The 14581-nt window shown below is 40.1% G+C and overlaps 1 protein-coding gene across 3 annotated transcripts in view; it reads right to left on the bottom strand.

The window, feature by feature from the left end:
* The window catches only part of MAP4K5 (mitogen-activated protein kinase kinase kinase kinase 5), a 68971-nt gene that overhangs the window by 7173 nt on the left and 47217 nt on the right, over nt 1-14581 (bottom strand). For 2 of the 3 annotated variants that reach the window (XM_062635605.1, XM_062635607.1), the window contains 16 exons: nt 14514-14572; nt 13570-13631; nt 10846-10890; nt 10048-10090; nt 9378-9588; nt 9001-9098; nt 8860-8901; nt 8013-8097; nt 7843-7922; nt 5962-6022; nt 4122-4236; nt 3938-3996; nt 2504-2607; nt 1930-2107; nt 882-950; nt 85-177 (listed from right to left, as the gene is read on the bottom strand). In XM_062635605.1, the coding sequence (XP_062491589.1) occupies nt 85-177; nt 882-950; nt 1930-2107; nt 2504-2607; nt 3938-3996; nt 4122-4236; nt 5962-6022; nt 7843-7922; nt 8013-8097; nt 8860-8901; nt 9001-9098; nt 9378-9588; nt 10048-10090; nt 10846-10890; nt 13570-13631; nt 14514-14572 (1404 nt within the window). The remainder of the gene's footprint in view (nt 1-84; nt 178-881; nt 951-1929; nt 2108-2503; nt 2608-3937; nt 3997-4121; nt 4237-5961; nt 6023-7842; nt 7923-8012; nt 8098-8859; nt 8902-9000; nt 9099-9377; nt 9589-10047; nt 10091-10845; nt 10891-13569; nt 13632-14513; nt 14573-14581) is intronic. The other variant, XM_062635608.1, reaches the window with a different exon arrangement.

Below are 14581 nucleotides of genomic sequence, written 5' to 3'. Positions count from 1 at the left end.
CTAGACCAGTATATATCATTGAAACCCCTTCAGCACTCATCCCTCTTAAGTGCTTGAGAGACAACACAGAAGCAAATCACTTACCCACGGACTCAATGCAGAAATCAAAGCTCAGCTCGGAGGCCAATTTCTTGCTTGACTTCAATTTCCCTTGTAAATTCACAATTTTCACAAATTCTCAAGAAAACAGAAAAACAAGTATTGAAACCCACTGCTAAAAGGTTTACTGACAGCTTTAAGTAAAACATACTAATTTAATCTTTCAGGCACTAAGAAATGCCCAAACCTAAACCCAACAGCATCTGCTGAAAACAAACCCAAGAGCATCCTTCTATCAAAATAAATACAGAAAACCTTCTTACACACTTTGTATGTTTTTAGACTTTACTGACAGCCTTCCTGCAAATAACTAACAGTGCAGAAATGTGAATTCAACATAAAGGTTGAAAATTTAGGCAGACTAAGTCATTGCAGTGTTCCCATTGAGGTATTAACATATGATGTATGAGAGTTATGGTTATAATTCTGGTGTATGATGGAGTACTGGCTATTTGTCTTGCTAGCACATGCAACAGGCAAATGCCACTTTCCCCAAGTAAGTATTGAAAATTTCTGATTAGCTTGTTTTTTAATTGATCAATTTGAATTTGAAATTTTTTTTTTCATTTCAATTTGAAAAGAAACAAGAATGATCCACACATGAAGAGGGAAAGTAGAATCACAAGAGTCAAAAGGAACTCCTACTTATTCTGAAATATTACAACACAAATTAGTAATGAAGGGAGAAAAATTAACTTGTGGCAGAGTTAAAATCAACAACTGTGGCAAAACAAGTTTTGCACAAGGTGTGGTAATTTGCCCAACAGAGATGTATTACTTACTGTCCAGGCAGACTAAGACAGTGTCTCTTTCCAGCTGTGTTACATGAATGGCATCTAACTGCTGATTGCCTTGTGAAAAAGAAAACAGATTGTTTTATCTCACATCATAAGACTGATCTCAGCCTCCACTCAACCTCTCACCAACTGCTACAGCCTTCTCAGTATGCTCCAAGTCTACTGCAATCTACACTTTGTTACTCAGGGTTTTTTTTTAAGGCTATATGATCCCAGAAATTTCTGGGAGAAGTACAGGGCCTAAGGACAAACCCATCAGTTCAAAGCAGGCATTTAATATGAAAGTACTACTGTTTATTTCCCTAAAATACATTTTATGTTGCAGCTCAGCACAGCATGTCAGCTTCCTTCACAAAGAGGCATGATAAAGAACAACAAAAATCATCAAGGGAATCTTTGCTCCTAAAAAAATTCCTCTGTGCCCATAAATCCCCATCTGGAAAGATTATTGTGCTGATATTAAACTAGATTTAATAGTTTTTCTAGTTTTTATTAATGAAGTTCTTGGTACAGCTGCTAAAATGCAGATTTAAATGTTAAAAAGTATATCCAACAAAGCCTGCGGGAAAAAAACATCTGCAAGGTATCAAGTAGCTTTTGAAGATAAAACAGAATCTTCTATTTATTAATAGCCAGCTGAGGATGACAAGCCTCCCCCCAAGAGCTGGAGAACAGACAAGAATGCATTTACGTGAATTTGTACACAGGAAAGAAGGGGAAAGAGGACTACAACAGATCCCAGGAAAGAGTATGCAGCCACAAATGAGAACGCAATCAGCAGGGTCTGCATTACTGTCTAAGGAGATTTTTAAATTAAAAGATGTATCTGAAACTGGAGCCTTTTAAGACAGACATTTTATACTGAAGTTGGCAGGTCATCACAAGCAGAACCTGGAATCATCTTCAGTACGCTTTAGGTAGAGAAGCTGCATCATTTTGCCTAGCCTAAAGAGTTTCCAAATGACTGCTGAGGAAGGCATATCCAACAGTTACTAGACAATAAAATGGCTGCAAGATCGACCAACAGTCTTACCTGCACCAATTTCTGTAAACCATGAAGAAGCAGAATTCAAGTTGATTGTCTCAAAGTGAACAACCTGGTTTGGTTCAGTACCCTTGCTGATAGCTACACAGACCATTGGGTACTCCTGCTCTGGTATCACCAGCATTTCAAACACATTCAAAGGGCTTGGCAAAGGAAAGTCAAAGTGCTGGAAAAAAACATAACAGGGCATTTATAAAGTTTTTCTTTTACCTTGGAAATAAGAAGCCTAAAATAACATGCACAAACTATAACAGATATAGAAAATGTTTTTCACTGCTACCAAGAGTGCTTTTTTGAGACAGCATGAGCTGTGAGCAGTGTTACATTGCACAGAGGTACATGCTGGTCTGTTACTGCTAATACTGGGCTTGATCCAACACTTGCCTGACTTCAGTCACAAGATTTTTCTTAGTCAAAATATGTCAAGCCAGATTTTCAAGTGCTCAGAACCCACAAATGGGACTAGAATGGGAAGTACTTTCCATTATGAATTCTGGCGAGGTTATTTCAACACCTGTATTATGATGAAGATTAATGTTCTAAATGAAAATTATATGCTTACCTTTATTAACATGAATTTCTGCATTGGCTCATACCACTGTAGTAGAACAATTCCAGACTGCAATGCACCACAAAGGTACTTATGTCCTGTGTATGGATTTCGTACTATATAAAAAAAACAAACAAACAAAACACCCACAGAAAACAACCTTTTTTAAGTTCTGGAAGTTCAATGCACACTTGGAAAAAACCTTACAGCTATCTTTGCAAATAATTTAAGAAACAGCATCAGTTTCACACTAATTGCTTTCTGGCTTGCCGTTCAGATATCCACAGTGATTAATATTGTGCTACTTTCCAGGTAAAATCAATTATAATTAATAACCACTAGCATTCTTTAAGTCCCAGTGAAGAGGCCACATGCTGAGTGGCCAGAAGAGCTGTTAACACCTTCTTCCTGGGGCTGTGAGAGCAGGGAAGGGAAAGGTCTGGGTCAAGTTGGATTTATAGAAAAAACATGCCCAAGCAGTGAAGATGGCCCATAATGTCTTTGAGTTTTGACAGTTCATGCAACAATATGATGAAGGGTTTGGGGTTTGTTTTTTTTAAGCTCAGTCAGATACAAGACCAGCCTGACTTCAGGAATCATTTGTAAATATGCCTACACTTCATATGAGCTGATCAGGATATCCAAGTTGCAACCAGGTATTTTATACTCTGCTTAAGCATTTTTTACAAGCGCAAAGGTACAGTTTCATACAACACTAGGACCAGTTTTTAAAAGGACATGCGTTCTGTAGAAAGCCCAAGCCTTTTCCCAAAGTCAGTGAAACCAAAGACAAATCTGTAACTTCACAAGCTTTAACTCTTTTAACTCTAGAGTTCTGGAGCGATGGCTTCACTCCTCTCTAGGCTGTGATAATTTTTATTCATGTCCAGTCCTTTCTTTGTGGAAAATATTCTTTTCAAGTGAGCCTTGCTAAAAGTTGGATGGAGGTCAAACCCTGAGCCAAACTGACAAAGCAGAAAAGATATTTGTGTATGTGCAGCAAGTCTGGGATCCTGTAATAAGCTTTATATTTGCAGACAGGCTGCATTTCACACTAACTAGTTGGCTCTGTGGGCAGCCTGAAGCCACTGATCCCAAAGCCACTGATCCCAAACACTGAAGCTCTCAAAGAGAGTGTGCAACACCCACCAGCTACATGCTGCTGGCATTCTCCAGAGTTTCCCTCTGGACCTTGCTCTAGACTGCAACATTTCTCGGTTAAGAGTTGATACAGAAAATTCTTTTCCACTCAGCAGCATAAAGACCCTCCACATTAATTCAAAGGAAAGCTAAGCACCACTTAGGCACAGCAATAAGAAATGATGCAGTCATACTGTTTGCTGAAGAGTGAGCTAACTGTAAGCTTATTAAAAAGAAATGAGTGTAAGACATGCCACACTCAATACAAAGAGAGGAAAAAAATTGCACAACACAGCTCTGGCTCACCTATACAGCATTTGTGGCATCCTTTTGTATCAGGGATCTTCGTCGTTAAGGCAAACTTCCTGGAATAACAATTATGCAAACATGCGTCAACGAGAGGCCTTTCACGCTACCAATTCAACAGCACAAACAGCATTTATGGGAATTTTCACTTGTTAATAATTGTCCATAAGTGAAAGATTTGTACCTTGGTAATATTTTGTCAGGAAACCTATGGGTTTGAATATGAGCCGCTAATCCTGTTTTTTTGGCTTGTTCAAACAAAGCTATTAAATTATGGGAATACAGCTGGAATGTTTTCCCTGTAAAGAGAGAAAAGCACAACTGACATTGCACCCATGCCTCCAGCAGAGAACTGAACAGTTAAGAAAAATGTAGGTATAGAAAATTACCTTCTAGAAAAACGGGCCGCGTGCACCAGATATTTCAAGTCCAGTTATGAAGCAAAAGAAAACAAAACAATAATAATGCATACAGAGAAGCCATGGCATTCAACTCAAGAGTTCATTTCAGTAACACTAAAGCAGCTCTGAAAGTTACTTTTATGTGAACATTTTTAGAAGGCTTTAATTATACAACAACAATTAATTGTATCCTGCATCAAGAGGAGCATGACCTGCATCAAGAGGCTGCATCAAGAGGAGCATGACCAGCAGGTTGAAGGAGGTGATCCTGCCCCTCTACTCTACTCTCGTGAGACCTCATCTGGAGTATTGTGTGCAGTTCTGGTGCCCTCAACATAAAAAGGACATGGAACTGTTGGAACAAGTCCAGAGAAGGGCCACGAGGATGATCAGGGGACTGGAGCGCCTCCTGTATGAAGACAGGCTGAGAAAGTTGGGGCTGCTCAGCCTGGAGAAGAGAAGGCTGCATGGAGACCTCATAGCAGCCTGCCAGTATCTGAAGGGGGGCTATAGGGATAGTGGGGATGGACTCTTCATTAGGGACTGTAGTGGTAGGACAAGGGGTAATGGGTTAAAACTGAAACACGGGAAATTTAGATTGGCTATAAGGAAGAAATTCTTTACTGTAAGGGTGGTGAGGCACTGGAATGGGTTGCCCAGGGAAGTTGTGAATGCTCCATCCCTAGTGGTGTTCAAGGCCAGGCTGAACAGAGCCTTGGGTGACATGGTTTAGTGTGAGGTGTCCCTGCCCATGGCAGGGGGGTTGGAACTAGATGATCTTAAGGTCCTTTCCAACCCTAACTATTCTACGATTCTATGATTCTAACTGTTATCAGAATATTTTTCTTTATCTATAAATCAGTACAAGTGGTATTATACAAACTTTGCATGTTTAAAGGCACAGTGCTACACTTAGTCTCCATGACACAGTGCCTCTGTTTCCTATCTAGAATATCCTATTGCAGGACAACTGATGAAAAATAATGCAGCGCTTTTTTTTCAAGCATCAATCTGCTGAATTAGTATTTCACAGCCACCTTGTTCTCCTTCAGATTGAAACTGGTCTTGTTTTAGGGTTGATTTATTTTTTGAATCTGGTTCATTCAAAAAATGCTCCCAGGCTACAATACACTGAGAGTGAGCACACACTGTAGCTACATTTCAGTAATGCACCTATGGTAATCCTCTCCTGATTTTGTTATGACACATGAAAGCCATCCTTATGCTGACTCTCCTAGCTCAGGGACCAGAGGAGGACACTTTAAATTCCCCAGTCACTTTCAGTCAAATTGCAGCCTTGACAAAGGCAACTTGCTTGACAAATGCCAAGTGCTGAGCTCTAACTAAAAATAAATTACAAAAATAAAATAATTCAATAAATAATTCAATAAATGCAATAATTATGGTGGGACATGGAAGACAACTGGCTCTACTACTTGTAAACATCAGTTTTATTTTTGGAAGTCTTTCCTATTAAAACACTCTTGAAGCAAAGCTTCAAGCACAACAAAAAAAACCCATGTTTTCTACTTCAGCACAATCAAAATACATTGTACAGAATTATGACTTGAAGTGTTTCTTTTCATTTATAATCTTACTGATTTCCCCTCTATTTATACATACCTGACAAGGACATTAAGGTGTTATTGATAACATACAGCCATGTGCACTTTCGGGGAAATAACTGAAGAAAGAAAGTACTTCCATTAATAGAAACATACAGGAATTTCTAATCATGGGTTTCTCTGCCTGCTCCATTTCCACCACCATTCCTGCAGGGATTGATACTGGGGAAAGTCCCAGCTGCAACTACAGTTTTCCCTTTAATTCATTCTTTTGGATCCTTACTTAGCCCTTTTCTCTGAGTGAAATATTTTCATACTTTCGCTCTTCTACCCCTGCAACTTTCAAAGTTCTACTTTTCTTCATTTTTTAATTAGCACAGAGCCAAACTGGGACAACTGGCAAGACTGGAATCCCATATAGAAAAAGATACAGCTTGCTTAGAAATGACAGCCAGAGAAAGATAGTATTACAGAAACCTATTAAATCCCACAAAAGTCAGAAGAGAGGGGCAAAAAGGCTACATGATCTACACAGCTAATAGCACTGTTAATAGCATCTTGTGCTAGGAGCAGAAAAAGAACACATTGCACAATATTTCAACTAGATATACTCGTGGCAGCAGGTCCCAATAAAGTTTACTTTACAGTACTTAAGAACTGGCTCAGACCCTAAGGTCTCAGTAATAATTATCTTCAAGAACTGACGGAGGACAAACAAGGACCTCAAGGACAAACATAATACCTATGGCAAATAAAAAGGGCAGTGGGAATTGCAAAATAGTCCAACTGACTAACTAGCCAGAGCAGCACAGGAACAAGCCACAAAAGCACTGACATATCTATCCTATTGAAAATAGGATATAAAAAAGCATGTGGAAGACTCCAGAGAAGACTGTTACATGAAGTGTTTAGGAAAATGTACAAAGAAAGAAATTGCTTTGGTTAATTGAGGTAAGAAGGCCAGGGGGTCTCCAAGAAGTGCCACCACACTTTTTAGACAGCTGTACCCTGTGTCTGCTAAGGCCACAAAAAGGTAAACAACTTCATTATTCAACACTATCCTACTGCATTCAGGTGCACCCTCAGCTCTCAATTCAAGAGGATCTTCTAATTGTACTGAATTCAAATTCCCATTTCTCATCATCAAGTCCTTTATAATTGTCTCTTGTCTTTGTCTGTGCCAAACTAACCCCTCCATGATCTTCTTGAACCACTTTCCATGTTGAGTTTTGTCCTCTTGCATGATGCTCCCAGAAACAGAGGACTTTCTTAAGCACAGATCTCTGTGCAGTGCCCCTGAAATCCTCTTTCTCTCACTATTACTCAGATACACCCACTCTGCCACCTCTGCTTTCTACCCTGTGCCATGTCTTGACTGAATTTATTGCTCTTTAGATGCTTGAAGTGCCTTTGTGAACTGCTTTACAACCTACAAGAGTAAAAATTCATTATCAGCATTTGTCAGCTTCTCCAAGAAAACTCTGCTACTCCTGACTCTAAAACAGCAAATATAACAGTACCATGATTGCATGAAGTGCCTTTGGAAAGGCTTAAGAGCCCAAGAAAACAGAAGCAAATGTGTATTTATTGGTGATGATAATGTCAGATAAATGAAATGGTTGAGTGTTTTGGTAGCATCCAGTGGAGCAGCAATATGCCATCTAGTGGAGATAAAACGGAGAGAGAAAGGGCACGAAATCAGTTGTCCCCAAGAACAAAGGTGTTTTAGGAGAGAAGTCCCCTGAAAGCAGTGTTACATAAGCAGCAACAAAAAAAACCTCAAACAGGTCGGTAGGGGAACTATTAATTTTCTGAATACCATTGCTAGCTTTGACGTGAATCAGTTTATGCCACAAAGCCTTGCATCCCATCTATCCTAATACCAAACTTTCTTGCTTTATAATATCCCTGTATCTGTGTTCAGTACACTACAAATCACCTGTTCCATTGTTGCTTCATGAAGTTCATTCAAATTCAACGTATAGATACCTTCTTCTGTGCCAAAGATAATGTACTGATCTAAAAATTTAAGAGAAAGGTATTATTTCACAAGTTCACTACCACTTTGGCAACAAGCAGGTTTAAAATAAAAACTTAAAATAACTTTACCTTTAGTATCTGGATGTATCCATGATGTTGCACAATTAATCTTCAAAGGACAACCATCAAAGACTTTGGAAAAACATGCTCCCATCTGAAAGACACCAAAACTGAAACCTGAAATAGTTTACAGTATGAAGCGTTTATCTGCTGGCACCTGGCCACTAACTACACACCTGTATGCACCGTGGCTCTCTTCCTTCAGATACAAACTTACTCTAATATGGTTTGATGCAAAACATGTTTATCTTCCCCCAAAAAGCTACAATTCAGTTTTCCAAACCTTTTAATAAGCTTCGTACACATTAAGAAATGCAAAGAGGGATGAAAAATTTTAAGTACCTACTGGGTGAGAACAATATATCCTGGAGGTATTTAAAAGATGTGAAGATGTAGCGCTTAGGGACATGGTTTAGTGGTGGGCTTGGCAGTGTTATGCTAACAGTTGGACTTGATAGTCTTAAGGGTCTTTTCCAACCTAGATGATTGTATGTATGAATACTGAGTGGTTACGAATAGCATATGAAGGGAAAACATGCAGAAGTAATAACACTGTCTCACACCACTACCACCTCTCCCCCTTTCTCTTTACTAAGCAGGGACTGCTACTGGAGATCATAACTCTCAGAGCCAGTGAAGTCTCCAACCCTTCACATCCACACTGAATGATGAAAGGAAGTTTTTAAGAACAGGAAACAAACATCATGGGTTCAGTACACAAAAAGTAACTGGCTATGAGTTGCAAAAAATCATGCCAGATGAACTGGTGGCTTATTCTAGCATAAACCTTCTGACACTAGAGAGATGCCTTTAGAACAGGCTTCCAATAACTCCTACTGCAAATGAGATTTCTTACCAGCACCTTTGGTGTCGGTGGTAAACCATTGATTGCTGGCTTCTGTGGGAAGAAAGAAAGATCATAAAATACCTCTCCCACACTGATAAAACTAGCTAGCTAACGTGACAGTGAAATCAGACTGAGAGTCACAAAACTTACAGGGAAATCTCTTTTCTCTTTTTTACGTGGCAGTTGAGGGATTTGTCCAGACCCTTCTGCATTTTCTTCAATGAGTTTCAGCATGCCACCCCCATTTCCTGAAAAAAAGCCCAGACACATTTTGTAGCTTATTTAACACAGTGAAATAGAAAATATTTGTTGCTCTGTTCTCTCTTCTCCCCTTTATCTAGCAGAAGTTGAGAAGTGAACTCTGAAACATTCATATATGCATCTCAGGTACCAGCATACGTGTATAAAGGAAAGCTGCACCTCGTGATCACTTGTGTTAAAAAAATTATCTGCTAAAAATAGCTGACTCCAGAACTGATTTGCTTTTACAGGATGCAAGTTACCTATAGGAAATGTATTCCATTTACCTAAGTCACTGTATCTAGCTGTGAGTAATCCAGGGCTACTGATGCTGCTGGTCATACCAATGGGGGAAGAATCAGTCTGAGGCCCACAAACAGGGATACTCTGTCTCCTGTGAGCTGGTGGGGCTCTGTTCTGTGAGTCTGGGAAGCGTTTTATTGTCTGACATTTGTCATCATCCGGGAGGTTCTCCTCAGGATAACTGTTTATTCTCGGCTGCAACAAAACAGAGGTGAAGGTTACCTGGGAAATGGCACCTGGAAGCATAAACTTCAGACAAGTTTAATTCAAGTCGAACTGCTTCACCATTAAAAAAAAAGTCAGCCTTTGAAAAGAGCCATATAACAGCAGGATAATCTAAGAGGTATTCCTTCTCTCATAGAAATTCACAGCAGCAGGCAGAATGCTGAACAAGAGGAAATCCCATGCAGCATGCTCTCTTAGAGGGAAGATACCTACAAGTCACTTTGTTTAGGGTAGTGTACAATGTCAGGAGCCCCCAGAGGTCAAGGCAATATGGACTGCAAGTCAACATAAATATGAAACTGCACGAAGTTTGCTAGCAAATGGTTTTTAACAGAATATATAAGCTACTGAGAGCACCAGACAAAGCACTGCAGAGGCTGCACAAGTGGAATTTGCTTCCTAAAACTCTTAAACCCCACCATCTCTTACCTTAGGAGGTAGTGGGGGTGGTCCTGCTCGTTTTAGGGTTGATCTACAATGAAAAAGTTTGGTAGTTGTATTAGTTAAACCAACAACATAAACAGAACTGCCTAAGAATACAGACTCTTAAACAAGACGAGCTAGATGCATAGGATAGATGGATCAAGGCTTTGCACGAACCCACCTAGATGCATAGAATAGGTGGATCACAGCTTTGCATGAACAGGGTCAAACTAGAAGTTTGGGGCGGGGGGAGGGGAAAGCATGTTAATCTTGTTAGAAGTGCTGTTTTTTAAACTCACGTTCTTTCATAAACACCAATGTTATAGAGTGTTCTTTGGCGGAGGGTATTTGAAATTAGCAAATAAATTTATGTTCAGGACTAGTCTGGTACAGTTTGCAGCTCTCACTCTGGATCAGGCAAACGTCTGGGCAGCAGAAGAGCTGCACATACCCCACCAGAGCTCTGCAGGAATAGCTGCACGTCCTGTCACTACTGGATCTGGCGCATGATCGATGGATTAATCAATATAAAATCTGCTTTAAAGCATTAGGCACTTCCATATGCACGCTAAGATAACCTTAGGAAGGAGAGCAAGGGAAGAAAGCATTGCTTTGCAGACATTCTGCTGACGGTCAGAACAGTCAAGCGCACGTTAGACCCTGGAGTGCAACCAGCCCTCATTTATTTATGAGCGGCAAAGCTGCCTGCAGCATTTTAAGGAAAGAGGTTTTGCCAGAACGCTGCCGTTTTTAGTGAGAGCCACATGGAGTAAACACAACTGTACATGAAGGACGTCCACTCACTCTTCAACATCTTCACTCCCATCGCCAAATTTTGTAAGCAGTACCCTAGGTAAAACGTTTATAAAATTAAGAGCTCTGCCCTAAGGTTGACACATGCAACTAAACCGATTGGTGATGTCATCTAGTTTCATAACAAACATCTCCCATCCCTTTTCAAAACAAAGTATTTCTCTCTTATTCACTGCATTGAGCTCTTTTTCATTTAGTATTTCCTTCCCCTCACCCCCCAATTATCACAGAAGCTCTCTTCCATACCAGATACCATCAACTCATCTTTCACTTCCCTACCTGGTATTTTAAATATCGTTGAAATGCCTAATAGCAGTACAAGATGAGAGAAACAGGAAAACAGGAGAAAAAATAGGAGAACAGAGGATGTTACTGGAGACAAATGGAGAAAAGCCTTACAAAGGGAAGTTTCCTCCTTTAGTGTTTCCCATTACAGTGGGGAATTTTTGTTTCAAAGCTACCTCAGGGTCAAAAAAGAAGTTATGACTAGAGGATAAAAGCAGCACTACAATGTACTCCTGAAACAAATAGAAACTAGTAAGATTTTGCAAAATGGCAATTTTCAAGCTCTGCTTAAAAATAAAAAATTAAACTGCATTGAATAAAAAATAAATAAATAAAAATAAAAAAAATGAAACCAGAAATCTAAACCCAATTAAAAAGAATTCCTTAGCATGTTGCTGTGATGTTGTGAAGTCTGAGCTTTTGCTTTTAGGAATGGTGAGGTGGAACAGCCAGTTCAGAAGCTGGCTGTCTCAGTGTTTGACCAGGGACAGGCTGGTGCATGCTGCAGCTGCCTGGTACAGTCCAAGTCCCTGCATGCAGAGCAGGCACCCCCACACCTGCCAACTCACACATCCTTCCATGCTCTGCAATGCACCACATCACCCACTGAGGGATGACCACAGGGGTAACGAGCAGGAAAACAAAAGTGTATTATACATAAATGAACCCAGCCAAACTTGGATTAATGTAAAATTTCCCGGCAGGTTACTTCTAAAGGGAAAGCAGCAGACAGTTGCCAACAGGAACTATTCAAAATCTTAAGAGAAAGAAACCAACCATCCACAAAACCACCTCCATAATACAAAGAAAAATTATTTAAAAGTATTTTTAAAATGCTACAATAAGGATGAGAATACCATCAGGTAGATCTGCTGGTACCCCCCCCCATTCCAGACCAGTAATTCCAGAGATATTGATCACCATTCATTCTGATAAAGGACATGAAAAGCAGGGACCCTCCCAGCACACATCCTCTCTGTGCATCCCTGGTATTACTCAGAATTGCTGGGACACAGGAGCTATGCATTTCCTGTTTATGTTTTCAAACTGGAAGCAGTTTCCAAGCAAGCAGCACAGATTCACCATCCAGAAACTTTATGCCTCTCCTCCTTTCAAATACTATATCTGTATCTATCTACTTATTTATGACCCTAGCAACGTTCGCTACAGCCACATTCATTCTGCTTTTAATACAGCCTGTTACAGACAATTTTAATAACACCACAGAAACGGAATCAGATCAGTAAGTCACGTTGCTGGGAGGCACTTCCCTCCCTCCCTGCTCCTCGGCCCCAGAGATTCCAGCTGTCTTCACAAAAGCCAGCACTCACGAGACAGGCTTTTAATCTGCAGCTCATCAGGGTCACACAAACAAACCAAGAGAGGAAGAAAAGCAGTCGCTGTCATTTACTGGAGAGGGAGAAAGGGCCTAGAAAGCTACTCTGAACTTTTACTACAGTGAGAGTGAGAACAAAAAAAACAGGCTGGACTTAAAAAGACCCAAACACTGGCAATCTCCATGACACGGACAGATTTCCAGGGGGCTGTAATATCAGCTGACAACTTATGCAAGCCTGTATCTGCAAAAAGCCAAATAAATTCACTGTCTGCTACTCAGTTCCAAATAAAGATAGGAAACAGCAATTATTTCAACTGAAATACTGTCTTTCCCTACATATGTGCATCAGTCAGTATTACTGAACTTTCATATTCTTCACTGTGAATTCAAAGATTGCCTTTAAAGGCAGAATCCAGTATTTTGAAGCAAAAGAAAGCCTCATACCTAATAATTTCAGTCCTAACTTGGACAGAGATGTGCTTCCTTACTTCAGGCCTGCTTTATCCCAGGGGAAAGCAGTTATAGCATACGTTTACCTAAAACATTTCACCCCAGAATACTGTATGACTGTATTATAGAGTACACCTATCAGACCCCACAGCAGGAGCAGTCATGCCACCAAACTTTGAACTGGTTTCTCCTTCCTTTTCCTGCAAGGACCCAGATTCAGGGCTGCAAACGTGCTTTGCCACAGGATGTCACAACTCCAGCTGCAGCTCAGAAATGCAAGGCCAGAGCAGGATCCTGAACTCAGCCCTTGCAAGGTTACCAGCTTTGTGTCAGAAAAATGTCTTTGGCTGTATTATTTCAGTGTGCTGGCCATACATTTATACTTCACTTTCCATCTAGAACTGGGGAGGGCTACAACAAACTTTAAACAAACTACTGTTTGTGGCTAAAAGAGACTAAAACCCATTCCCCAAGAGAACGACGAACCAACTGCAGAAGGATTGCATACTGGGTAAAATTTCCTTTGACTTTAAGTGCATTAGGGCTTAAGGCTTGATTTTTCCACCATAGCTCCATTTCTGTTTCTGAGCGCATTTTCATATTAAGTCACAGAAATAAAAGACATTTTAAACTGTACTTACTTGCTGCTTCCATCAACAAAAGGATTCCAGTGTGAAGCAAAGTCAGTGCCAGCTGCCACAACCTGAAGATGAACAAATTGTCATTTTTTCCCTTGTCAAAATGAAGTACTTTACCACAGCACATGAAGAGCCCTGCAGAATGACCCATAAGTAGTAAAATAAAATTCCAAAGTGAACTGATACTTTACAATCTAATTATAAAGCAACTATTGAAAAGCTATCATCTTCTTAGACTCAGATTTAAAAGCAGCACTTGCACATGATGTAACACTGGTATCAAGTGGCAATAAGTAACACAAAAGCAAAAATTTATGGTGAAAACTCAGTAACGATTTTCCAGTCAAGGCAGCTCCAAGACACTATTCCAGCAAGAGAACATACTGCAGCCATCAACATCACCTACCTGGTGAACTGGAATACAGCTGTGAAAAACAGGAATGGGATTTTTCTGGAGTGCTGAGCACTAATGTCTCCAAATCCAAATTAATGGCAGCTGTTGCTGTTGACAACACTTACTGAAAAATGGAGCCTTGTGTACACAGGCACACAGTAATCCCAAAGAACATTAATTAGCTGCTCTACAGTAAACTGCTGAGGGCTGGAACAAACAGCAGCAGCTCACAGGGGGCAGAACTGGCTGCATGTGATCTGGTGGCCTTCCAAGAAACAAGCAGCAAATAAACTCTGATGATAGGAAGATCAGGGACTCAAATGCAGAACAGCCTCTTCACATAATCAAATTAATTGGCACATATTGGTTTTCTCATTTAAGCATAACAGTAAAAGCAAGGAGGGCAATTCATTTTCTTAAAAATTGTCTGGGGACCAAGAGTGGTCTTCTCATTGCTTAATATTTCAGACATATATTACTTAGAGTAGAGCCACAAAACAACAAAGATACTATGATTTTAATAAATGAAGAAAAAAAACAAACCTGCCCTTACCATTTCATCCCGAGCTTCTGTTTCTTTCCGTAGAGGGGGCTCAAACTGCAGCTTATCAACTACAAAAC

Source organism: Pezoporus occidentalis, unplaced genomic scaffold (assembly GCF_034315485.1).
Source record: "Pezoporus occidentalis ecotype Australia unplaced genomic scaffold, CSIRO_AGI_Poc_V1 ctg46, whole genome shotgun sequence".
Lineage (NCBI taxonomy): Eukaryota > Metazoa > Chordata > Aves > Psittaciformes > Psittacidae > Pezoporus > Pezoporus occidentalis.
This window is presented reverse-complemented; position numbering and strand designations above follow the sequence as displayed.